At 43.2% G+C, this 25,710-nt stretch overlaps 1 protein-coding gene across 5 annotated transcripts in view; it reads left to right on the top strand.

The window, feature by feature from the left end:
* ICA1 (islet cell autoantigen 1) overlaps positions 1 to 25,710 on the top strand; it is a 294,496-nt gene that overhangs the window by 231,794 nt on the left and 36,992 nt on the right. For 4 of the 5 annotated variants that reach the window (XM_029588952.1, XM_029588956.1, XM_029588954.1 and 1 more), the window contains exons 13-14: positions 2,312 to 2,428; positions 15,776 to 16,039. In XM_029588952.1, the coding sequence (XP_029444812.1) occupies positions 2,312 to 2,428; positions 15,776 to 16,039 (381 nt within the window). The remainder of the gene's footprint in view (positions 1 to 2,311; positions 2,429 to 15,775; positions 16,040 to 25,710) is intronic. The other variant, XM_029588957.1, reaches the window with a different exon arrangement.

The raw sequence follows: 25,710 nt of genomic DNA, 5'->3' as shown, positions 1-25,710 counted from the left end.
GCCTTGGTTTATTTACCCAGTGGCTTATAGTCAACAGGCAAACAAGCAGATCTTGATATGCTGGTTAAAGTTCTCATCTGGTTTTATTCTTTCTCTGCAGAGACCAGGTCTTGGCTGGGAAGATACTTGTCAGTATCCATCTTTTGCAATCTCCTTCTGTAGCAGAGATTCATCTTTGCAGCGTCCAGTGGTAAAATAGCTAGCAGACTGCACCTCCTTCTGTTGTGTTCAGGCGGGCCTTAATCTGGAGGGTCATATCAAGGCTCACTCTGTCTGATTCATGACAGCAATTGTGGCTCACCTAAGATCAGACCTTATGGAGGAGATTTGCAAGATGATACAATAAGAGAGAGTGGGATATACAAAAGAGGAAAATTCACCAAGTTGGTAAAAAAAAAAAAACAAACAAAAAAAACTCAAATTGGATATATAAGAAACAAGAACATGAAATAAAATAAATTCATAAAAGTAATAAAATATTAATAGCAAACAAAAAATCAATTGTAAAGAAGGCACACAAAAATCAACAGTGTAACTATGTACATAAATATATTTATATTACAAATTCAAAAGGACAAACATTGTAAAATGTTTATAGACCCAATATGGCCATATTTTGGCTCCTTTCCTGCTTCAGGGGTACAGACACTTAATCTATGAACAGTCCCTCATTGGAAGTAGAAAAGAAAAAGACCTATTGCAAACAAAAATAATTGTTATGCTGTTGGTACTGTTTCTCCTTTTTTCCATTTGGGGCAGTGTGTAGCTAGGGATTCTCCCCTTGTCAGGACGACCATCCTGCTTGTCCTTAGAGAATGCAGGGTTGTTTATCTGTAACAAATTTTCTTTGAGGACAGTAGGACATCAGTCTTCATGAATCCTGCCTGCCTCCCCTTGGAGTTGACTTCTCCTTATGTAGCTAAGGAACAAGACTAAAGGGACCCCTGTGTGGCGCATGGCATAATGGCATGCTGGTGTTGCCCAGTGTAACACACAGTTCTAGAAACTTTAACATAAGTTCCAGGCCAGGCTCCATTGGATGTCACTCATTTATGAAGACTGATATCCTGCTATCCTTGGAGAACACTTGTTACAGGTAAGCAACTCTGCTTTAAAGCATGTAATCACTTTCTTTGCTTTCAGATATGATTTTGGTAATGTAAACAAATCTTAGTAAGCTGGATGAAATGATTGAGGAAGCATCACATTGCTTAAGGGGAAAATGTTAGCAGCATAGTAACCTGCATTTCCTAAAACTTATATTACTATTGTTATATTTCTCATAAATCTCAGTTTTATATCTCTAAGCAATTCTACACTACCTTTTTCCATTCTTTTATATATATTTATAATTTTATTTGTTGTCCTTTCTTGACAGTTTTCCTCTTCTCCAAAGGCAGATCTACTGTCCTGCCTCTGTTGGGTATAACACACTAAGAAGTTGATGTACTAACATGAAAAAATTTGTAGATGGGGCTTCACGCATCTAGTAAATACGTGTGAAATTTTATTTACATTCAGAATTAATGAACTGCTGCAATACCAGATCATGTCGAACAGCTAATTAATTATTAACTTGTAGAAAACCAGCCAGTGCAAAATACTTTGCAGGACAATTTTTGCAAAAGAGATAAATGGAAGCTGGCTTTCCCATTACAAAATGTGCATGAAAATTTGCTATGAAGCTCATTTGCATCCCTAGTAAACTTATGCAAAAAGGCCATAACCTGTGGGAACTTCCACGGGTTAGTACATTGGCATCTAAGAATGAAACTTCAAACAATCTGCAATTACATTGCTTCGTACAAGTAATAGAGTTCTCGGAATCTCCTGTAAAACCCTAAAGATTTGTCATCATACTCTTTCTTTACTACCTGGGACCAGTTTGGGCCCATATCTAGACCTCATTACCAGTGAGCAGAGTACCTTAGTATACATGGGGAGAGGATTGGGGGGGAGTGGTAGAGATGGGAAGGAAACAAAAGGAAAACAAAACATTGAAGGAAGGACACAATGATTGTTATGAGTTTGATCAGAAGATGGGAGACAGATCTTGAGAAAAGCTATTGGCCTACTTCCTTTCTTAGCTAAGGAAAATACAGTAAAATCATTTCCATGATTTTCTTATGTCTAAAGAAGGTGCCTTTGCATCATCCATCACGTAATAACCCTTATGTTACAACTTGCTAAGTCTCCATTGTTTTCTCATTATTATTGATGTTAGAAGACATTAGAATGATATCGTGATAGAAAAGCTATAAAGTTCGTAGATGTTTTATTTTTTAATACTAAATGATGCAATCAATTTCAGCAGATACAAGATCAGATTATTTACCATTTCAACCCTGTATCACACCAGTCCAACCATTTCAGGCAAATGCCTTGGCATTGGCGAGTGGGGAAGCTGCAGATAAAATAAAAGCTCCAGGTTGGTAGTCATTCAAGCACTTGTAGAAAAGACAGCATTGCTTCTAATTGGTGATTATATAAAATTTCTCAAATTTCCCTGCTAAAGATTGTTTGGATATTAGTATATGATGGTAGGAATGGAGCCATCATTTTCAACTTTTTTTCTAAATGTCTTAGAGACACGTTTTATTTTTATTCATCCCAATCTCTACTAATATTTATTTTCTGTGATATCATTTAGGTTTAGTCTTAGATATGTTCATCACTTCTTGGTTTTGTCTGGATTTTCAAGTCTGCTGTAATCTAAATTAGATTAAAATCTAAATTGAGCTGAATTTTTATGATTGACTTGAGTTTACCCAGCTCACCTTTGTTCATCTTTAAACAAAACTGTCTTACATTTTAATGCATGCTTTCTTGGATTTGAACTAGTTTGGGTTGAGCAGACCCAGATTAGCCCGCCTAACCAGATAGGGCAAAGAGACCTTTCATTAAACAAAGTGCTCTTCCACCCAACCTACCATCTTTGACAGCATTATCATAGCATTTAGACATTGAATGTCCACTTATTTCATCTCAGTTTAATAAACTAGATAAAAAAAAATGGAGATATTAGCTGCATTTGAATTGGCTCAGATTTTAATAAAGTAAATTGAATCAAATTGGCACTGTCATGTTGGAGGGTCACCGATTTGACAGGCTTTCTGTACCCCAAGTCAACTGAAGATGCTTCAGAGGCAGCATTCACGCATCAGGGGAGGAGGGGAGGGAGAGTCATGGTCAGCATTAAGGGCGACACCTGGTGCTCAGATTTAGAGCCCGTGGTTTCTGGCATCAGGACCGCTGCTGAAATGGCCAGACTAGGAGCAGTGGGAAGGTCTTTTAAAATAATAGAAAAATCTTGAGAAGTTGTAAATGAAGGCTTATGTATGGCACCAGAAACCCAGCACTGGTTCTGACTGAGCTGGAAGAAAAAGGAGAAAGAAGGAACTACAAAAATCAAATCCGTTTGGATTAAATCTGAGCTACATTGCATCAGTCAATTGCAGCTGACTGGGGTCAGTACTGGGACCTGTGATGTCTAACATATTCATAATAGATCTGGAAAAGGGAAGGATAAGTGCGGTGATCAGATTTGCAGATGATAAAAAATTATTCAAAGTTGTTAAAACAGCAGTGGATAGCTAAATACAACTGCAGAAGGTCCTTGTGAGCCTAGGAGACTGGGCAGGTGAATGGCAGTTGAAATTTAATGTGAAAAGTGCAAAGTGATGCACATAGGGAGAAATAATCCCATCTACAGGTACACGATGCTGGGTTCTGTATTGAGAATCACTAGCCAGGAAAAGGAGCTTGGAGTCCTTATGGGCAATACGTTGAAATCCTCTGCTCAGTGTGTGGTGGCAGTCAAAAAAGAAAATAGAATGTTAGGAATGATCCGAAAAGAAACAGAATAAAACAGAAAATGTATTGCCTCTGTATCGAGCCATAGTATGACTACCTTGAGCTCTGTGTGCTGGTCTGATGGTCCCACCACAAGAAACACATAGTGCAACTAGAAAAAGGTGCAGAGGAGGGCATAAAAAAATGTTAAAGGGGATGCAACCTGCTCCTCACAGGTCTCCCTTTGAGCCAGCTCTCTCTCCACTACAATCTATCCAAAATTCAGCTAAGCAACTTATCTTTTGCCAAAGTCGCTAAACTCCTATAACCCCCTCTTCTCAAGTCACTCCATTGGCTCCTTATCTGTTTCCATAAACAATTCAAGCTTCTCATACTCCCCTACAAGAGTCTTCACTCTGCAGCTCCTCACTACCTCTCTTCTCTTATCTCTCTACATCCCTTCTCGTGCACTCTCTTCATCAGCAAGTCACTCCTGTCTATGCCCTTCTCTACTGCCAATTTCCGACTCCATGCTTTCCACCTGACTGCACCATATGCGTGGAATAGACTTCCTGAGCTAGTGCGGCATGTTCCCTCTCTTGCCTTTTTAAAATCCAGCCTAAAAACCTACCTTTCTGAGGCTGCTTTTAGATCTTAACCCCTGATTATTTCACTTATTTTTATTTATTTGAGTTTTTTCTATACCGGCATTCGCGAAGGGGATCGCATCATGCCGGTTTACAATTAACAGGGTGTGACAACAGAGAATAATAACAACATTAACAGGTGCAAAAAAGAAAAACATAGCAGTTACAATAAAACAGGGATGAGATATAACTTGGAATAGTGAAGCGGTGATAGTGGTTAACAGAGAATAAAGAAGCCTGCCAACATGGCAAAGTTATTGGTTACCTTGTTAGGTAATCAGCGTTGCTTAAGGAGAATTAGGGATTCGGATTGGTGTCTTACACCAATCCGAATCCCTAATTCTAATATTCTAATATTGGTGTCTTACTTACAGCCTCATTTAATTTTTTAACCATTGTCTTAATAAATGAAATTCCAAAAGTCTTTTTAGCCCCGTATGTTGGTCTTGATTAAATTGTAAGCTCTAATGAACAGGGACTGTCTCGTGTTTTTTGTACAGGACTACGTATGTCAAATAGCACTATAGAAGTGTTAAGTTGTAGTAATAACAGTAGCAGGTGCCTCTCAGGCTAGGGCTCTTAAGCTTGGAAAAAAGACGGCTGAGAGGAGATATGATAGAAGTTTATAAAATCACGAGTGGGATGGAACAGATAAATAAAGGACAGTTATTTACCCTTTTATATAACACTAAAGCAAGGGGACGTTCCATGAAATTAACAACCAGCAGATTCAAACCAGATCATAGACAGTACTTTTACACTCAGCGCATTATCCAGCTGCAGAATCTATTGCCAGAGGACATGATCTAGGCAGCTAGCTTCATGGGGTTTGGACAAGTTCCTGGAGGAAAAGTCCATAACTCCTTATAAGCCAGTTAGATGAAAGAAAGTTATTGCTATCCCTGGGAGTGAGTAACTCCCAGGGATAGCAAAAATTTGCATGCACTGCCTCCACAACATGCAAATTTTCTCTCATGCATATTCATTGTGGATATCCCAAAAAACCCGACTGGCTGGTGGCCCTCCAGGACAGGTTTGGGGACCCTTAACAAATTGGTTAGTCCATAAGGTGCCACCTGCCTCGAGTTATGGTTTTTTCAAGAACCGTCTACAAACAAAACGTTTTAAGGAGCTGTGGTTGATATGTGGTAGTGGTTGGTCATGGCGATTTGTTCCCGTACTTGCTCTTGTGAAAGTTTTAAAAGTTAGCATTGTTGAAAATCTTTCAGCCATATACACGTTATTACAGGATGTGATGCAACAAGTAAAACTGGGACAAAACCTTCAGCTATGCAACGTGCATCCCCTGCTGCTAGGAAACGAGCATCTCATTTTACAAAGTAGGAATTAACTTCCAACATGTTGATAGATGCAGAGGTATTTGCTACAGTTGGTATTAATGAGACAGTCACTTCCTGCAATGCTCTTAGAGTATACTAATATTGCCATGTTAAAAATTTAAACTTTAGAAATTTTGCATCAAATTCAGTGAGTATGCATTAAAAAGAGTTTTTCTTTAATATTACAATCTTACTTACAATATACCAAACAATGTGTCTGCACTTGATCTGTTAAATTATGGGTACCACGTTTTCAGATCGGCAGAATAGAAATTGGTTAAACAAAACAAAACCTTTTGGCTTCAGGGTAGGTTATACAAAGTATTCCAGATGATTTTCCATCACCATGTACATGTGCAAAGCGTTTGAGAGACTGTCCTTGCTGAAATTGGCTATTCATTCTTTCAGGCTTTGCAAGTGTGAAGGTGGAGACCAGTGCAGCAGTCCCCATGGAAAATAAATAGAAAATAGTGAATGATGAACAGTGTTTTGCATTATTAGAGTAATCACAAAATGATAAACCAGTTTATGTAAAAATCCCATTTTGTGATGTATTCAAATTGAGCTCCATATTTAGTAAGCTGGGGAGCAAAAAGTTATCTAGGCAACCTTTACTTGGATATTCAGTGGCGCATACCCAGTTACATGTTCTGCTCAATTATGTGGATAACTAAGACAGCCCTCCAGCAATACTTGGCATAGGGGGTTATTTTCTAACCCTATCGCACGCAAAAAGGGACTTTTCACATGCGATAGCTAGATCGGGGCGGTGTCGGCACTGGAAGAGGAGTCGTTGGGGCGGACGCTGCAGAAACTTCGCTGGCGGCGATAAGGTAAGACCCCTTATCGCTGCCAGTAGTGTGCCCAATAGCACCACCTTTCACGATGGCGCTATTGGGTGCGAAAGCCGGCAGCGATTACACTGCGGCGGTGCGATCACTGCCGGCTTTCGCAGGCCCGCGCGCCCCCCCCCCCCATTTGCCCTGCCCCCCGTTACCACCGAATTCAGAGAGCTGCGCGATGTTAGAAAATCCAGGCCTTAGTCAGATAACTTTATCCAGATAGTGTTTTACGCAGATAAGCAGGGGTGGATTAGCCATGCTAAGGTGGATCTGTTTAGAGTACATGGCTAATTCACCCTGCTATTCACGGAAAACACCGTTTACGGTAAGCAAACTTGCTTTTGTATATCTGTGCTATCTCGCTAAAGCTACGCCACACCCCCATCGCCACTGCTCTTTAAGTGGATAATGATTTATCCAGACAAAATTTAAATGGAGAGTGGTGGGAGTGGAGGTGGAAGCAAAGATTTGTCTGGGTAGCTTCCAAAGTTATTTTCATGAACACAAAACAAAAGGTTGATGTATATAAAAGGATGTTAAATTAATACAGTGGTGAGCATGTCACTGGTAGATGCAGTACGGATGTATTAATGATAATTTTCAATGGCATTCCTGCCAGTAAAACTGTGCTTTATGCACAGAAATGGCTAGTTGTGAAATTGCGTGGCCGACATGCGTGTAAACTTAAGTATATGTGCCCTGTATGTGTGCAAGTTTACCCAAACTGAGCAGGCTTGTTCTCTGGAGTGGAGTTGGGGAGGGATTTGGACTTGCATGCAAAATTTCCTGTACACAAAATAGCAGATGTAATTGTGTGCAGTTTTGGTGGTTAATTATCGAAGTGAACATATAATTTTGCTTTAAAAATCATTGTAACTTACATGCATATTTCCAAACTTTCTTCTGCGGGCTGTTACAAAATTACCCCATTACAGCTTTCTGTGTCATATTAGGGTAGGATATACTGCTATCATTTTACTATAATTCCAGTAATTCTATATGATAAGACATTGAGAATAAAGCTGCCTACTGTCCGTTTCTTGCCACTATGTTAAATAACTTTGGAGTTCTGTACTATTAGAGGTTCAAGTTGGTGGTCATATTTGTTTAAAATATGGTGGCAAAACTGATGTCATTCACTCCAAATGACCAATTGAAAATATAAATTGGCACTATGCCTCCTCGGGGACCCGAGGAAGAGCTGGTGACACCTCGTCCCCCTTCCCTCAGTCCTGGCCACACCGGACTTTCAGGAGGAGTTGGACTACAGAGTGCAGTCTGTGGTGCTCAAGGCGCTTCAGATTCTCAACGGCCACCGATGCCCTCCACTGGAGCGATCCCGATCCTCAGGTCCTCCAAGGAGGAAGAGAAGGGTGATGCTGTGGTTCAGAGACCACGGTTTCCCCGAACCCCTGCTGGGCCCGTTCGGTCTTCTGCATCCGGTCCCCTCGATACCAGGGGAACAGTTGATTCCCACGCTACCTTTGAGGCCATCAAGACCATTGTAGCCTAGAACTGATAACCCTCATGGGCCTTGTCTTCACCACGTTGGCCCTAGTGAGGAGGAAGGGCTTTATGACCCTTGGGGACATGATTCTATGGAGTCGTCTTCTGAGTATTCGGACGACCCCCTCTCAGAGCCCTCCCTGCTGAAGAACAGTGCCGGTCGCCCCCAAGGATCTGTCCTTTGCAGGGTTTATGAGAGCCATGGCTGAAGCCATCCCCTTTCAATTGCTCATGGAGGAGGATGCGCGACACAAAATGCTGGAAGTACTCCAGTTTGTCAATGTTCTGAAGGAGATCATGGCGGTTCCCATCCACGACATCTTCAAAGACCTCCTCCTCCATTTATGGGAGCACCCATCAACAGAAAGGCTGATGCCACCTATTTGGTGCAGCAGGCCATGGGGTTCGAGAAGCGGCATCTGCCCTACCAGTCGGTGGTTGTGGAATCCGCCCTGAAGAAGACCCGGTGCTCCTGCAGCCATGCCTCTGCCCCTCTCGGGCGAGAGCATAGGGAACGTGATGTTTTGGGCAGGAAGGTCTTCAAGGCATTATGCTGGTGGCCCTCATTGCTGCGTATCAGCTCTACATGACTCAGTATAACCGTAACCTCTGGAAACGAGTCCAGGACTTTGCAGAGGGCCTGCCTCAACAGCAACAGGAGGCACTTTCGGTCATTGTTCTACTGGGTCTGGAAGCTGGCAAGCATGAGTTGTGGTCCACCTATGATGTCTTCGAGACAGCGGCCCACGTGGCCGGGTAGGCATCGGCGCCTAGAGGGATGGCGTGGCTCAGAGCCTCGGACCTCCATCTGGAGGTCCAGGAAAGGCTTGTTGACCTCCCCTGCACAGGTGAAAACCTCTTTGGGGATAAAGTCTGGTATGCGGTAACACAACTGAAGGGTCATCATGACATCCTTCAACAGCTGTCTGCTAGCACCTCCGAAGGCCCATCCTCAACCAGGAAATCCTCCAGGCTGGGATCCCAGAAACCCTTTTACAGGCAGAGGAAATATTATCCTCCAGCCTCCTGGGCACGTACGCCACGCACTGGCTCCAGAGGCCTTCCTCGCCAGCAGTGAGCACCTAGACCCCAGCCGGCACCCCAACAAGCTCCGGCTACGGGCATTTGACTGGCGGTGAGGGAGCGGAAGCCAGTTGATCATTCCCCTGATGCTGGATACCTCAGTAGGTGGCAGGCTCCTCGGCTTCGCCCATCTCTATGAAGAGATCACTTTGGACCGATGGGTCCTTTCTATCATCGGTCAGGGGTACCATCTCAATTTTAGCTGGCTTCCAGGGACCTCTCCCCCATGGCCATCGTGGGGTTCGTCCACCTACCAGGTCATACTTCAAACAGAGCTTGCCGCCCTTCTAACAGTAGGGCGTGGTAGAGCCGGTCCCTTGCTCCCAGCAGGGCCGAGGGTTCTATTCGAGGTATTTCCTCATTCCTAAAAGGAAGGGTGGCTTGCGCCACCCTTCCTCGAGATCAGGGCATTGAACAAGTTTCTTGCAAGAGAAAAGCTCAAGATGGTGTCTCTGGGCACACTGATTCCCCTCCTCAGAAGAAGAGACTGGCTTTGCTTCCTCAATCTCAAGGAGGCATACACTCACATAGCCATTTTCCCCAGCCACAGGAAGTACCTCCGCTTTGTGGTGGGGATGTCTCATTACCAATACAGAGCGCTGCCCTTCGGGTTGACTTCCGCCCCCCGCGTTTTCACCAAATGCCTGGCAGTGGTGGCAGTCTATCTCAGGCATCGAATGGTATACGTCTTCCCATCCCTTGACAACTGGTTGATCAAGAGCGACTCCCGGGCGGGGGCCCTGAGAGCTCTAGCCCTGACAGTGCAGGCGCTACAAACTTTGGAGTTCGTTATCAGCTACCCCCTCATCTCTGCCCATCTCCTTAGCTGGACTTTATAGGGGCCAGGCTGGACACGGTGCAGGAGAGTGCATTCTTGCTTAGGGATGGAGCTCTTGCCCTCATCTTGCTTGCCATCTCTTTTTGCAACAGCCGGCTGGTGTCTGCCCGCCTCCTGATCCACCTGCTAGGTCACTCTGAGAGTGTCTGTCCTAGTGGGAAGACCACTCCAACTTTGAGAAGGGACTCCTCTTCCAGACAGTTCCGCCACAGGTGATCCTCACCACCGATGCCTCTCCTCAGGGCTGGGGAGCCTATGTGGACGATATCCACATGCAGGATCTCTGGACTGCCTGCGAAGCCCGCTGTCAAATAAACTTCCTGGAGCTTCGGGCAATCCTTACGCCTTGTGGGCATTCCAAGACCGGTTGTGGCACTAGATAGTCCTGATCCGGATGGACAACCAGGTATTGATGTGGTATATCGACAAGCAGGGTGGCACGGGTTCGTTCCTCCTCTGCCAAGAGGCAGTGCAAGTGTGGACCTGGGCCCTTTCACAGGAGATGTCGCTGCGAGTGACATATCTGCCGGGCCCTCTCAATGTGCTGGAGGACCACTTAAGCTGCTCCTTCCAGCCACATAAGTGGTCCTTCAACCTGGAGATAGCGGCTGAGCTATTTCGCCAATGGGGTACACCGGGGTGGATCTCTTCATCTCCCCACACAACCACAAGGTGAGCAGGTTCTGCTCCCTGGTATCGGGGGAGGCGGACATCCGGCCTGCGATGCCTTCTCCATCCACTTGGGGAGAGGCCTGCTGTACATGTAACCCCCCCTCCCCTCTACTGCTCCTCTTGAGGAACACTGCTGAAGCTTCAGCAGGACAGGGGGACCATGATACTCGTGGCGCCCTCTTGGCCCAGACAGGTCTAGTTCCCGCTTCTGCAGGACTGTTGGTGCGGGAACCCATCTGGCTGGGGACGGCGCCTGATCTCATCTTGCAGAATCAGGGCGCTCTGCGCCACCTGAACCTCCAGGCATTGGCCCTGATGGCCTGGATGTTGAGTGCGTAGGCCTCCGGCCCTTGGCGCGCTCGGACTGTCTCCCAAGTTCTGGTGGTGTCTTCCACCAGGAACTCCTACAGCTTGAAGTAGAAAAGCTTTTCCATCTGGTGCGCAGGACATGATGATTTAGATCCTTTCTCATGTCCCCTTCCCTGGCTGTTGGACTACCTGTGACATCACTTCAAGTCTGGGCTTCAAACCACTCAGTCATGGTTCACCTTAGCGCTGTCAGCGTGTACTATCGGGGTGTTGCTGGCATACCTGTTTCGGTACAGCCTCTAGTAGGCAGTTTCCTGCAGGGCCTACTCCAGCTGAAGCCCCCTCTTTGGCCTCAGGTTGCATCCTGGGACCTCAGTGTCCTGGCACGGCTCATGCAAACATTTGAGCTGCTGCAGTCCTGTGACCTGACGTTCCTCACCTGGAAAGTCATATTCCTGGTGGCGATTACTTCGGCTCGTAGGGTCAGTGAGCTTCAGGCTCTGGTTACATACCCACCATACACAAAGTTCTTCCACGATCTTGCGTATGCATCCAAAGTTTCTGCCCAAGGTTGTAACTGATTTTCATATCAATCAGTCCATCGTTTTACCCATCTTCTTTCAGAGGCCTCATTCCCACTTGTGGGAACGAGCTCTTCATACCATGGACTGTAAAAGGGCCTTGGCTTCTATCTAGATTGCACTGCCGGCCTCAGACCGTCCACCCAGCTCTTTGTGACCATTGATTCCAACAGACTAGGAGATTGCATTGCCTTCTGCTATGCGCAGGCAGGCCTTCCACTAACCAGCAGAGTTAAAGCCTACTCTATGCGGGCTATGGCTATATCAGTGGCTCATTTATGTGCAGTCCCCATCGTTGAAATTTGCCAGGCCGCAACCTGGAGTTATCTTCATACGTTTGCGGCTCATTATTGTTTGGACAATGATGCGTGTCAGGACAGTGCCTTTGGCCAAATATTCAGTAAAAGTTAGCCTGATAAATGTTCTCCTGAATGTATTTATCTAAAATTACTCTCATACTGAATATTGCAAAAAAAAAAAAAAGTCACTAGTGACTGAAATGGCTGATCCTGATCCTCAAGAGAATTTTAAAAAATAGTGTGAATGGATTGGCCCCCCCTGCCCCCCAAAAGAATTTAAAAATAATAGCATGGGCCATGAGTCTCCTCTTTTTCTCCACTTATAGAAAAATGATAGCAGAAAAAGTCCATATGGCTCATCTATCCAAGTTATCTAGCCTTACAATTCCCATCACACCCTCAGAGATCACCTGTTTTTATCCCAATCTTTGATAACCATTTTTGTCTCCACCACCTCCACTTGGAGGCCGTTCCCTGTATCCACGACCCTCTGTGTAAAGAAATATTTCCTACAATTAACATATGAGTTTACCCCCTTTCACCTTCATCCCATTACCCCCTCATTCTAGAACCTCCTTTCCGTTGAAAGAGGCTCATGTCCTGTGCATGGAAACCTTTGAGATATTTGAATCTCTCTTATCATATTTCCTCTTATCTTGCCTTTCCTCTAGGGTAAACATGTTTAGATCTTTAAGGCTATCCTCATATGCTTTAGAATGAAAACCACAGACCATTTTAATAGCCACCCTCTGGACTGACACCAACTGGTTTATATCCTTTTGAAGGTACGGTCCCCAGAATTGTACACAGTATTCCAAGTGAGGTCTCACCAGGGACTTAAACAGGGGCAATATGACCCTTTTTCTGCTGACCATTCCTCTCTCTATGCAATCAAGCATCTTTCTGGCTTTTGTCGTTGCTTTATCCACCTGTTTGGCCAATTTTAGATCATCAGATACAATTACCCCTAGATTCCGCTCTTCCTTTGTGCTCAGAAGAATTTCACTTCCAACACTGTACCTTTCTTTTGGGTTTTTGCATCCTAAATGCATTGCTCTACATTTTTCAGCATTACATTGTAGCTGGCAGTCTCTACACCATTCTTTGAGCTTCACTAGATCTCTCCTCAACTTTTCCACATTTTCCTGGCTGTCAACCCTATTGCAGATTTCAGTATCAGCATAAAGACAAACCTTTTCTGACAATCTTGTTATGTTGCTCATAAAAATGTTGAAAAGAACTGGTCCCAGGATTGATCCCTGAGTTCACCCAAGAGAATTTTGAAGTACTGTTCCCCATCTCCCAATTTTAATCCAAATTATGCTGCAAAAGCGTTCCCCTACCCATGAATCACAAGTGCCCAATAAACTCAGTGTGAAGAGAAGAAACTGCTCTGAATACTTTGACAGCTACTAACTATTAATTGATTCACTGCACTCTGGCTGAAAAGGCCTATAAACTTAATTCAGAACTGAGTTCTGAAAGGGGGTTGGTCTGTTCACTGACTGCTTTGGCAGTTAAATGGTTTATTGACTATTTTCTTCAGTACATCTACTTTAGAAGCATTTTGTCACATAATTGTCCCTTATCTAAGTTGCGAAAATATCTAACATGAGATCGGTATTGAGTAAGCTAGTTATCTGGGTATGGTTACCTGGGCACATTTATTTATTTTATTTATTTAGCATTTTTATATACCGACTTTCCAATAACAGAATTATTGATCAACTCGGTTTACATTATAACAGAACAATCACATTTACAAGTAAATGTCTTACAATGAACAGGTAGATATAACTTGGATAGGTATATATGGGGGTAACCAGTACAAGATACATTGCCTAATGTAGGCATAAGTAAAGATACAGTGCCTAATGTAGGTTAAATAAACAGTGCTAATTATAATTTAGTTGAATATTCAGTGGAACCTATCTGGATAAGTATTCCACTGAATACTCCTGGATACATTTAGGACAGGTATTGGTTGAATCACACTTACCTGGCCAGCAGTGCTGAGTGAAACCACACCCTGGGAATGCCTCCAGATCCACTTCTTTTTACCCAGGTAAATTTTCTGTGGGTAGCAAGCTGCCTGGTCAAAATATATTTGGGAAGTGAGGGAGAATATTCAGACTTGGATTTTGTCCACTGACCACCAAAAATTTGCAGACCTCTTTTTATAGCTAATTCACATATATGTCTGGATAATTTTGTAACAAATAACATTGGAGTGTGTAAATATGTGCATAAATTACACCAGTGTTCAAAGTGAATTTACGTGAAAATTACCCGACCAAAACTATTATTCCTGCAAATTTGTACACAGAAATTATTCTTGAAACTTTATGTACATATGTGTGCATGTAAGTGCAAACCCTTCCCCAGTCCCATCCCCTGGAACGTCTGTTTAATCCAGATTAACTTTGCATATACAGGACATACAAATTGAGTGGGAAATCTTGCAGGAAGCCATTTCCACCGGTAAAGTACTGTATTACCTGCGGAAACTGCTTTGAAAATGACCCTTCCTGAGAGGTTTCTGGACCATAATTTTTTCACACAGTCCCTTACCAGGACATAATGTATAAAACTTCTGTTCTTCGTCTTCTATTTGATAATAAAATAAAGACTTGTAGAGGTCCATATTTGGTGCCATTTGTCTGACTAGAGTTCAGATTTAGCCAAACAAATGGCACTGTTTCAATATCCAGCTGCATTCACCACCCAGCACTTAGCTGGCAAACTTTGTCTAAAAAATTAGCCGGATAAATCAGGGCACAATCAGCTATCTGGCTGGTTAGCCGGATAAATAGCAATATGCGGGTAAGTCCTAAAGTTAGCCAGATAATCTTATCCAGCTAACTTTGAAATAGCCATGGAAAGTCAGCAGCATCGCTGAATATCCGGGCGAAGTTAGCAGGCCAACGTTGTAATCTGGCCAGCAACTGAATATGGACCTTATCGAATTGAGAGCAAATAACCAGTGGATTAAGTAATCTGAGCTCTAGTGTAGAGTAAATGTTGTGAAATAATATTCTATACAGACGGGCAGAGCAATACATCTGAAACTCATCTCAGCTGGAGATGAGGAATGAGGTGGGTGTTAAGTTCTTTCAGATCATCCCAGCCCTTACCAGCTCTGACCAAAGCAGCTGAGACTGTATCCCGTTTCCTATGACCTGATTTGGGAATAAAACATCCAAAGGCGTTTTCATTAAGATTTTCATATTTGAGCCAGCTTTGTGAACTGCCAGTAATGCTCACCAAATTTCTCCTCATTTCTTGGCTGGCTGCTGAAAAAAACGGTTAGTGTTGACTACCCCATCTTACAACAATAAATCTGCTCCTGTTGCAGTGAAACCCAACCCTTCCTGCTCATATTGCTAAAGGATGTTTAGCATGCTTGCTTTTCTAGGTCACTTACTAGTTTTGTCTTTCAATGTGTGAAAAAATGCGAGCTACTGTGCTCTAGTCACTTGTGGGGGTGCACTATTAATCTCACTTTATATAGTGACTTGTGACCCTCACCTCCTACCCTCTGACATGGAGGCCACATCTGTGAGCCAGATGTAATTCAACAAATTAGATCTAAGCCGTAGCGGGTCCTCAGCAGATGTATGTATCTCTAATCTTAAGCCTGCAATAAGAATTGCAGGCACATGTCCAGAGAAAGAGGGGGGGGGGGGGGTGGTACAATATACAGAAGCTTTGGAGATTGTACTTTTGAGATACTTAAAGATCCAGGAGAAATGAGGTAGTTTTAACAGTCTAATGAAGATTATTTTTTATACTATTGTTCTGGCTATGTTTACTCACGTTTTTGTGCAGCTCTGTAATAATCTGTTCCATGTACCATTTTTAATTAGCTCCAAAGGACCTGCTTACAGACCCACTAGATGCCGATAGTTGCGGTAAAGATGAGACAATGTTGCTGAATGACATTCTTAATGCATCCTCATTGGATGAAGGAGACTTCAGCAAAGAATGGACTGCGGTCTTCGGAGCTGAGCCACTTCAGGACTATGCCATGAGTGCTGTAGCTGGAGACCAGGATACCCCGTCTTCATCAGGCTTCCTTCCTTCAGAGCTTTTAGACCAAAATATGAATGATTTGCAGTCCTCGCTGCATGGTAAGTTGCCAATTTTGTGTCCTCAGTGGGTCACATTTTCCAAAGAATTTCTGTGGCACAGTGGTTTTGAAAACAAGATGTACCTGTCTGTGTTGCCTTAAAATAGTCGCATCTTATTTTCAAAACCACTGTGCCACAGAAATTCGAGGGAGGAAAAAGACTCGTGTGGATGCCTTTCTTCAATTATTTGTGTGTACGTTCCCAGCAATAATCTACCCACAGAAAAAGCAGATGCTTTGTGCCCTCAGCCAGCTTGAAAGTGATGCAAATGCTTTGGGTTTGAGAATCTGTGCAGAACCCACAGGTAAAAAGTTCACGCCGGCTGTGGGCCACTGGCCATTTTGAAAATTGCCCCCATAACTGTAAGAGTGTCTTTGTGTTGTCGGTGTCTGTATCAAGCAAGCTGCTCCAATGATTTTTTTTTTTTTTTTACTTTTATCACATTTGATTGCCCAAAGGTATTTAGATAAGCTACCGCCCATCCAAGAGCAATGCTTTGCTCTAAAAAAATTAATAATAATTTAATAATAACAATAGAATACTATTAATGCCTCCTGAAAGCTGGCTAACTAGAAAAGTTTACTTAGAACTCCTCAACAGTTAAAAGAAGGTTGAATACAATGAACCTTTGGTATTCTTGCAACCTAATCAGCTGTGCAATGGTATAACATGGCACTGGAGGGACTGTCTGTGAACTATTTTAATAGCCAGTTTTGCATTGTGTATCCTGTTCATGTTGTTCTACAGGATAAGTGAGTTGATAATGAGTCTTTATTGCAGTTTCCTTTCCTGTGATGACAGGAAAAAGAGGAACCTTGTCACCTAAAGCTTCTTTTAAGGATTGGTCCATCAAAGCTGCCATACTAATCAGTCATTGACCACAGCATGACCCACAGAAATGGCTCATTCTAAACTTTCCCACCTGATGTATGGATAAACATATGCATGGGTGTCCTGTGTGCACGTAAGATTGCCTGGGTTGAGTGGAAGCAGAGCTGGGGAGGGTTTTGGGCTTAGGCATGTACTTTAGGATTTTCAAATATATGTACATACATTTTTCCCCCAAAACAGCATAGATTTTAGCAGGCGTGATTGTGTGCGAGTAATATCTGTGGGATATGTCTTACTTGGCACACTATGTGAGGTGTTTTTTACAACAGTAACTTTTAAATCCTCAGAAATGCATCGCTTGCCTGGGAAATCAGTAAGGATTTTGCATTGATTTTGTATTTCCATCTGAGAAGCTAACTTCTTGAGCATTTTATGTATCATTATTATTATTATTATTTTTTTTTTTTACCTATGATTGTTTCTTAGAAGTGGGTGTATGTTTGCTGATAGAATTGTTTAATTTGAAGATGTATAAGAAAAAGAAAGTGGCACTGAAAAAATGACTTTTGTTAGCATTTAAGGCAAATCAATTATTACAATCTTTTTTTTTTTTTTTTTTTATTCTGAGTTTCATTTCATTCCTATAGACAAATGTTGTTAAAAGTTTTGAAACCACCTCCTGCTTCACTGCTCCCACCCACCATTATCAGTGTATTTAATCATCTTATTGCTGTGCCATCCCTTGTCAGATGCACGCGTGGGTGTTGCACAGTTACGTTTAAATTATGAAGGGTGGAATCCAGTACAGAGGGGTTTTTTGGGGAGTTTTTTCCCCCCAGAGTGTGGAGCCATAAGATGCAAGGCTTTTATTCCCAAGAGTTATAAAAACTTAGTGCTTTGTAAAAGTCTTCCCACCCTTGTACATTTTTCACATTCTGCAGTCTAAAACAGATAAATCAGAATGCGGTAAAGGGCATGTTTCACTAAACTACACAACATTCTCTACTTTCATTTTGAAAGAATAATTTACAGAAATATTCCAACAACAATAATTAAAAAAAAAAAAAAAAGTCTTGTTTTCCTGTCTTCACACCACTTCACTCAATACTTAGTGGAAGCCCCTTCTGTAGCAATAACAGCCATGTGTCCATTTAGGATGAGTTTCTACCAACTTTGCACAGTGAAATGGTGCAGTTTTTGCCGCCTCTTAGCAGAAGAGCTCCAGCTCTTCCAAGTTGGCTTGGGATCGACTGTGGACAGCAGTCTTCAAATTGTCACTGATTTTCTATTGGCTTCAGGTCTAGGCTTTGACTGGGCCACTTGAGGACATTAACTTTCTTTATGCTCGACTGCTCCATTGTTGCTTTTGCTTTGTGCTTAGGTTTCTTTTCATAACGCATGGTGAATCTTCTCCCCAGTCCTAGGTCTATGGTAGCCTGGATCAGGCTTTCCTCCAGGATCTGCCTGTACTTTGCACCATCCATCTTTACAAGCCTCTCTCCCTGCTTCTGCAAAGCAGTCCGGCAACATAATGCTGCCACCTTCATGATGTACTGGAGGAATGGTGTTAAAAGGGAGATGTGTAGGGTTTTACGTTACACGTCGCTTAGCACGGAGACCAATAAGTTCCCGTTTTTGGCCTCCTCAGACCAGAAAACTTCCTGTCACATATGTGCACTAAGTGTTTCTTTGCAAACACTATGTGGTACATCTTATGACTTTTCTTACAGTGGCTTTCTTCTTGCCACCCTCCCACACAGGCCTTGTTTGTGGAGTCCTCTTGAAATTGTTGAGCGCTCAATATTTTCTCCAGTCTCAGCCAGAGACATCTGTGGTTATTTAAAATAAATCCTAAGCCTCACAGTGATCTTCCGCAGCAGTTTTCTTAATGTTTCCACTTTCTATGATGGACCTGACAGTGCCCCAAGGAATATTCACAGTCATTGAATGCCTCCTGTCTCTACCTTTGAATAACATTATCCCAGAGTTCTTTCAGTCAGTCCTTGCTTGACAGGTTTTGACCTTTGCTTCAAATTCACTTCATGCAACAGAAAAATTCAAGCGCATTCGAATCGGCCCAATTATTGTGATTGGACACAGGTGGGCTGTATTTATCTTATTATGGGCCTTGTTAAGGCAGTTTTAATTTTCTTTCTTGCTTTTTTAATTTTCTTTCTTGCTTTTTTTATGTGAATGTGTGACCAGTTGAAAGTGTTCTCTTTGATAATAAAAGGAACTGACTTCTCTGAGAAATATGGCAGGCTGGTTCTCGTGCCCTGTTCAGTTGTGCTTTTTTAGATACAGAAATGTAATGGCAGGAAAAAGACTTTGTAGCCTATTTAATCTGTCCATGCTCACCAACTGCTCAGCTCTACAATCCCTACCACGCCCTCAGAGATCCTCTGGGTTTATTCCATGCTTTCTTAAATTCAGATACTGTCCTTGTTTCCACCATCTCCACTGGGAGGCTGTTTCAACTTTTTTGTAAAGAAATACTTCCTTAGATTACTCCTTATTTAACCCCCTTTCACCTTTGACCTATGACATTCATTTCAGAGCCTCCTTTCCATTGATACCTTGGAGGTATTAAATGACTCTCTCATATCACCCTTAGTCTGCCTTTCCTCCAGAATATACATATTTAGATCTTTAAGCCTGTCCCTGTTTGCTTTAGAACAAAATCCATTAATTATTTTAGTAGCCACCTTCTCGATCAATCCCCATCCTGTTTATATGCTTTTGAAGGTACAGTATTCCAAATAAGGTCTTACCAGAGACCTGTACAAGGGAAATATCACCTCCCTTTTTCTGCTGACCATTCCTCTCCCTATGCATCTAAACATCTTTCTGGCTTGTGCCATCAGCTTATTCACTTGTTTGGACACCTTAAGATCATCAGATCATCATCAGTTCTATAGCTCTAAAATAGAAAAATATGAAAACAACCCAAGAACATTATTTACCATAGTAAAAAACCTCACCAATGACAAATCCGAATCTCCACAAAACCTTCCAGAAAATAGATGCAACGAAATTGCAACATTTTTAAATGACAAAATTAAGAACCTAAAAACTAAAATCCCAAATACAATAAAACAAGAAATTAAAATGAAAAAAAGAGAAATTAAACAATGGTCAACATTCTATGAGGTATCAGAATTGGAAATCGAAGTTATGCTAAAAAAAACTAAATCCTGCCCCACATGCCTGTGACACAATAACAACCACAGATATAAAAAAAGTAGCCAACGCTATCACCGACACTGGCAAAGATCGTTAATCTATCCTTAGAGGAAGGATCCATGCCAGATACACTGAAAGGAGCAATCGTAAAACCTATTTTAAAGAAGAAAAACAGCGACCCACTTAACCTGAGCAACTACAGACCTGTTTCAAACCTACCCTTAATTGCAAAATTAATAGAAAAAACTATACAAAAGCAACTAGCGGAACACCTAGATAACAACAACATCCTATATCCCTCACAACATGGATTTCGAAAACATTATAGCACAGAGACACTCCTACTGGCACTGACAGACAACATCATGAGGGGATTCGATAACGGTAAACATTACATTCTAGTGATGCTAGACCTCTCAGCAGCCTTTGATACTGTAAATCACAACATACTTTTAAATATACTAGAAGAAATAGGATTAGGCAACAAAACAATTAGCTGGTTTAGATCATATCTAAGCAACAGATATTTTCAAGTTCAAATCAAAGATTCCATGTAAAAAAAAAATAGACCTTCAAACAGGAGTACCACAGGGATCCACCCTGTCTGCTACACTTTTCAACATATACCTGCTGCCATTATGCCACCTGCTAGCCGGTCTGGGAATCACGCACTACATATACGCAGACGATATTCAATTCATATTACCCATTGACGAGACAATTGAGAAAACACTAAACATAGTGAACATGTATCTAGACATTATCAAACAACTATTAAATCAAATGGAGCTAGAAATTAATATAGAGAAGACAGAATTCCTTCATTTAGAAAGAAAAAAAAACATGGAGATCTCACACAACCCAATCACACTCAATAACAATCAAATAATACTGGCAGAGAAAGTACGGAATCTAGGAGTAATAATCAACACAGAACTAAGCTTAAAACAACATATATCCATAAAAGTAAAGGAAGGATACACCAAACTCATAGTCCTCAGAAAACTTAAGCCACTTCTAACAACCGCCAACTTTCGATCAGTACTACAAGCACTAATACTTGCAAGCACTGATTATTGCAACACCCTTCTACTAGGTTTACCATACACCTCCATAAGACCACTACAAATATTGCAGAACACGGCTGCAAGAGTATTAACTGGAAAAAGGAAAAGAGACCACATTACGGAAACACTGGCTGAGTTGCACTGGCTACCCATTGAACAAAGAATACAGTACAAAACACTATGCACCATACACAAATTAATACACAACGAAAACGCAGACTGGCTTAACACAGCCCTCCGCGTACATATCCCCAACAGAAATCTAAGATCAGCCAACAAAGCACTTCTAACTATTCCATCAGTCAAAACAGCAAGACTAACCCAGGTAAGAGAAAGGGCTTTATCCTTAGCGGGACCCATACTATGGAACTCCATGCCCTTGGAATTAAGACTACAAAGAGAAAACAAAACATTTAGAAAAAATCTAAAAACTGGGCTATTTAAACAAGCCTTTCAGAAAGAGAAGGGAGAATAGAATCCAGGGAAATGCAAGGTTCAAAACAGGGAAGTGCAAGATACGAAACACCCACACAAACAGGAATCACCAAGGGTGTATGTTTTAATAGAATTCATCACTAAGGATAAGTTACATTTATAGAATGAGTCCTAGACTCAAAACTACTATAGAATTGACCTGGACATGATAGCGTTCACACTCATTTAACAACTAACATTGATTAAAAACTATGTTACCGAACCTAATGGCACCTGTGTAAAGTGATAGATTTTAATAGCATTACTTTTGTGCCTTACTGTAAACCGTTGTGACGGTACCCACCTTAACGACGGTATAGAAAAAGATTTAAATAAATAAATAAATAAACACCCCCCAGTTCCAGCTTTTGTTTCATGCTGGGAAAAATTTCAACCCTATATTGCACCACTTCCTTGGGTTTTTGTAGCCCATCTGCATGACTACTTTTTTTTTTTTTTTAACATTAAATCCTAGCTTCCAGACACTTTAGATCATTCCTCAAGCTTGGCTGGATCCTTCCTCATAGTTTCCACAACTTCCTGATACCTTCTTGGTTGCAATTTTTAGTATCATCTTTAAAAAGACAAATTTTCCCCAATAGTTCTTTTCCAATAACGTTTATGAAAATGTTGAAAAGAAGCTGGCCAAGGACTGATCTCTGTGGCACACCACAAGTAGCGCTCCTGTCTTCGAGTGACCTCGATCTTCCACTGCCTTTTGTTGCCTCCCACTCAATCAGTTTCTAACTCAGACACTTTAGGGCCTATAATAAGGCTACCCAGTTTATTTATAAGTTACCTATGCGAATTGTGTCAAGTGTGCGAGTAAAACAATTTTAATAATAATAAGAAGAAGAAGAACACCACATCTAGCACTTACCCCTGATCCAACTCTGGTTACCCAGTCAGAAAAAATTGATCACGTTCATCTAACAAGACCTACCACTAGTGAAACCATGTTTTAGTAGTGATTCCATTGTTGCGCTGGAGGTGGACCCGTGGCCTGCTGCAGTTTTGGTACGGCCCTCCAGTCGGACCTGGAAAGCACCTGCCACCAGGAGGTGGAGCACAGGAGGAGACAGAGGCTAGCTGGAGCTTCGCCAATAGCAGGCAGTGATCAAGAGTAGTCAGGGTACAGGCAAAGGTCAAGTTCCAGGCAGCGATCAAGAATAAGAGAAAAGGCAAAGGTCAGTACCGTGAGATCAGTCCAGAGGGTACTACCAGGAATGGGGAGACGCAGGAACAGGAGATGCTGGCACAAAGATGCTGGAACAGGAGACACAGGAGCAAAGACACAGGAAGGGCCAAACGTTGCAAAGGTAATCATAACTTAATGTGTTTCGTGCTGAGCCAAACTTTCTGGCCTGGCCGGAATAGAGGAGCAGTGCGACAGTGGGCATCAGTGAAGCGGCCTGACCCAGTCTTTCCTTGACTCTATTCCAGAGGTGGTGAATTGTCTGTGCCGTAAACAGGGCTGCAGGCGAGGGTACGGAGAGTGGTACAGGCAGAGGCAGGCATGGTTGGCGACTGAACACCACAGAGAAGGAAGAGACATTGGTGGCTGAGGCGACGTGGGTATTGTGGGACAATTCAGCCCAAGGCAAGAGGTTGGCCCAGTTGTCCTGTTGATCGTTGATGGTAAGTCCTTAAGAATGACTTCAAGGATCAGTTTGTCCTCTCGGTTTGGCCGTTCGCCTGAGGATGTTAGGCCGAAGTCAGATTCAAAGAGATCGAATTTTTTGCACAGAGACTTCCAGTATTTGGCAGTGAATTGTGGCCCACAATCAGAAACGATCTCTTTGGGGAGACCATATAGACTGAATATGTTCTTCAGGAAGAGTTTTGCCAGTTCAGGAGCCAAAGGGAGACTCTGTAGTGGAACGAAGTGGGCCATTTTTGAAAAACGGTCGATGATGACCGTGTTGCTCTTTGGGGGCAGATCGATGATGAAGTCAGTAGAGATGCTTGACCAGGGCTCAGTGGGAGCCGGAAGAGGTTGAAGAAGGCCCCAAGGGCGGCAGGTAAGGGGTTTGTGTTGTGCGCAGATGGGGCATGAGTCCACATAACTGCGGGAGTCCTTGACCATGTTAGGCCACCAGTAGTATCTTCTTAGCATCTCAAGTGTCCGAGCCCAGCCGGGATGGCCGGCCAACTTCGACTCGTGAGCCCAGCGAAGAACGCGTTCTCGGAGATGGCGTGGAACCACCGTCTTCCCAGCTGGTACAGTGTTGGTGACTGCGAGGGTTATACGGGCTGGGTCGATGATGTGCCTAGGAGTGTCAGGCGTATCCTCTGGTTCGTGAGAGCGGGAGAAAGCATCCGCTCGAGTGTTCTTGGCTGCAGGACGATAACGAAGTTCAAAATTAAAACGCTCAAAAAACAATGCCCAGCGGGCCTGTCTGGGGTTCAATAATTGGGCTTCCTTCAAGTGTTCGAGAGTTTTGTGATCTGTAAAGATCGTGAATTTATACTGTGCTCCTTCTAACCAGAGACGCCACTCTTGAAGAGCTAATTTCACAGGTAGGAGCTCACGATCCCCGATTGTATAGTTTTGCTCTGCGGGGGAAAATTTGTGAGAATAGAAGGAGCAGGGTACTAAGACTCCCTTGGAGGAGTACTCGCTCAGAACTGCCCCTGCCCCAATGGCGGAGGTGTTGACTTCGACGATGGGGCAGTTAGGATCTGGGTGACGTAGCAAGGTCCATGCAGAAGGCCTCTTTCAAGGCGTGGAAGGCGGATTGAGCCTTGGGACTCCAAGCTTGGTGGTTACTACCTTTACTTGTCATGGCAGTGAGTGGGGCAGCTAGTGTGGAATAGTTGGCGATGAAGTTCCTGTAATAGTTTGTAAATCCAAGGAATCTTTGTAGGGCGTGGAGACCTACTGGTTGGGGGCAATCTGGGATTCCTTGGAGTTTTTCAGGATCCATGGTAAAACCACAATTGGAGATAATGAAACCCAGAAACGGAAGACAAGTCTGTTCGAAGATACACTTCTCTAGTTTCGCATAGAGATGGTTGTCCCTGAGACATTGGAGGACTGTTCGAACATGTGAACGGTGGGATTTCAGGTCCTTGGAAAAGATCAGTATATCGTCTAGATATACCACGACAAATGAGTATAGTAGGTCCCGGAAGATCTCATTCATCAAGCGTTGAAAGACCGCAGGGGCATTACAAAGTCCGAAATGCATCACTACGTACTCTTAGTGGCCGTCCCTGGTATTGAAAGCGGTCTTCCAAATATCCTCTGGCTGGATTCTTATGAGGTTGTATGCCCCTCGGAGATCTAGCTTCGTAAAGGTCTGGGCTCCTTGGAGGCGATCTAAGAGTTCGCTAATGAGTGGCAGAGGATAGCGATCCTTGCAGGTTATGGCGTTTAGCCCACGATAGTCAATGCAAGGACGTAAACTGCCATCTTTCTTCTCCAGCTCCTGCTGGTGAATCGGAGGGTCTTATGAATCCCTTATCCAGATTCTCTTTATTGTACTCAGACATTGCTTTGGTTTCCGGAAGCGAGAGAGGGTAGGTTCTGCCTTTGGGAGGCGTGGTAACTGGTAGGAGCTCAATGGGACAGTTAAATTCCCAGAGTGGAGGCAGGATGTCAGCATTCTCTTTGGAAAATATATCTTGGAAGTCTGCATACCCCGGTCAGGGGTGTAGAGTTCAGAACGGTAACCGCTGGAGACACCTGTCGCAGGCACTGGCACTGGGATCCCCACTGGATTAACTGCAGGGATTGCCAGTCAAAGTGAGGTCTGTGCACCTGGAACCATGGAAGTCCGAGGATTACTGGGTGCGTAGAACGCTTCAAGACATATAGTGAGATATCTTCTTCATGGAGGGTTCCCACGGAAAGGCAGAAAGCTGCGGTGCGATGAGTGATACGTCCAGGCAGATGCTCTCCCTGGATGGACACAATGCGGAGATGCTGAAGCGGGATCTGGAGCAGTGTGACGATATCGTCCAGAATGAAGTTGCCACTCGCCCCAGTGTCCACAAGGGCTGTCGTGGCAAAGGACCGTGACTCTCTGGAGAGAGACACAGGGAGTAGTAATTGGGGGCCAGTAACAGTAGTGCCCAAGCTCGGGACCCCCGCTGGGCTCAGGCTCTGCAGTT

The sequence above is a fragment of the Rhinatrema bivittatum genome, chromosome 2 (genome assembly GCF_901001135.1).
Source record: "Rhinatrema bivittatum chromosome 2, aRhiBiv1.1, whole genome shotgun sequence".
Taxonomy (NCBI): domain Eukaryota; kingdom Metazoa; phylum Chordata; class Amphibia; order Gymnophiona; family Rhinatrematidae; genus Rhinatrema; species Rhinatrema bivittatum.
Note: the sequence above shows the minus strand (reverse complement) of the source record. Positions and strands in the feature narration are given on the sequence as shown.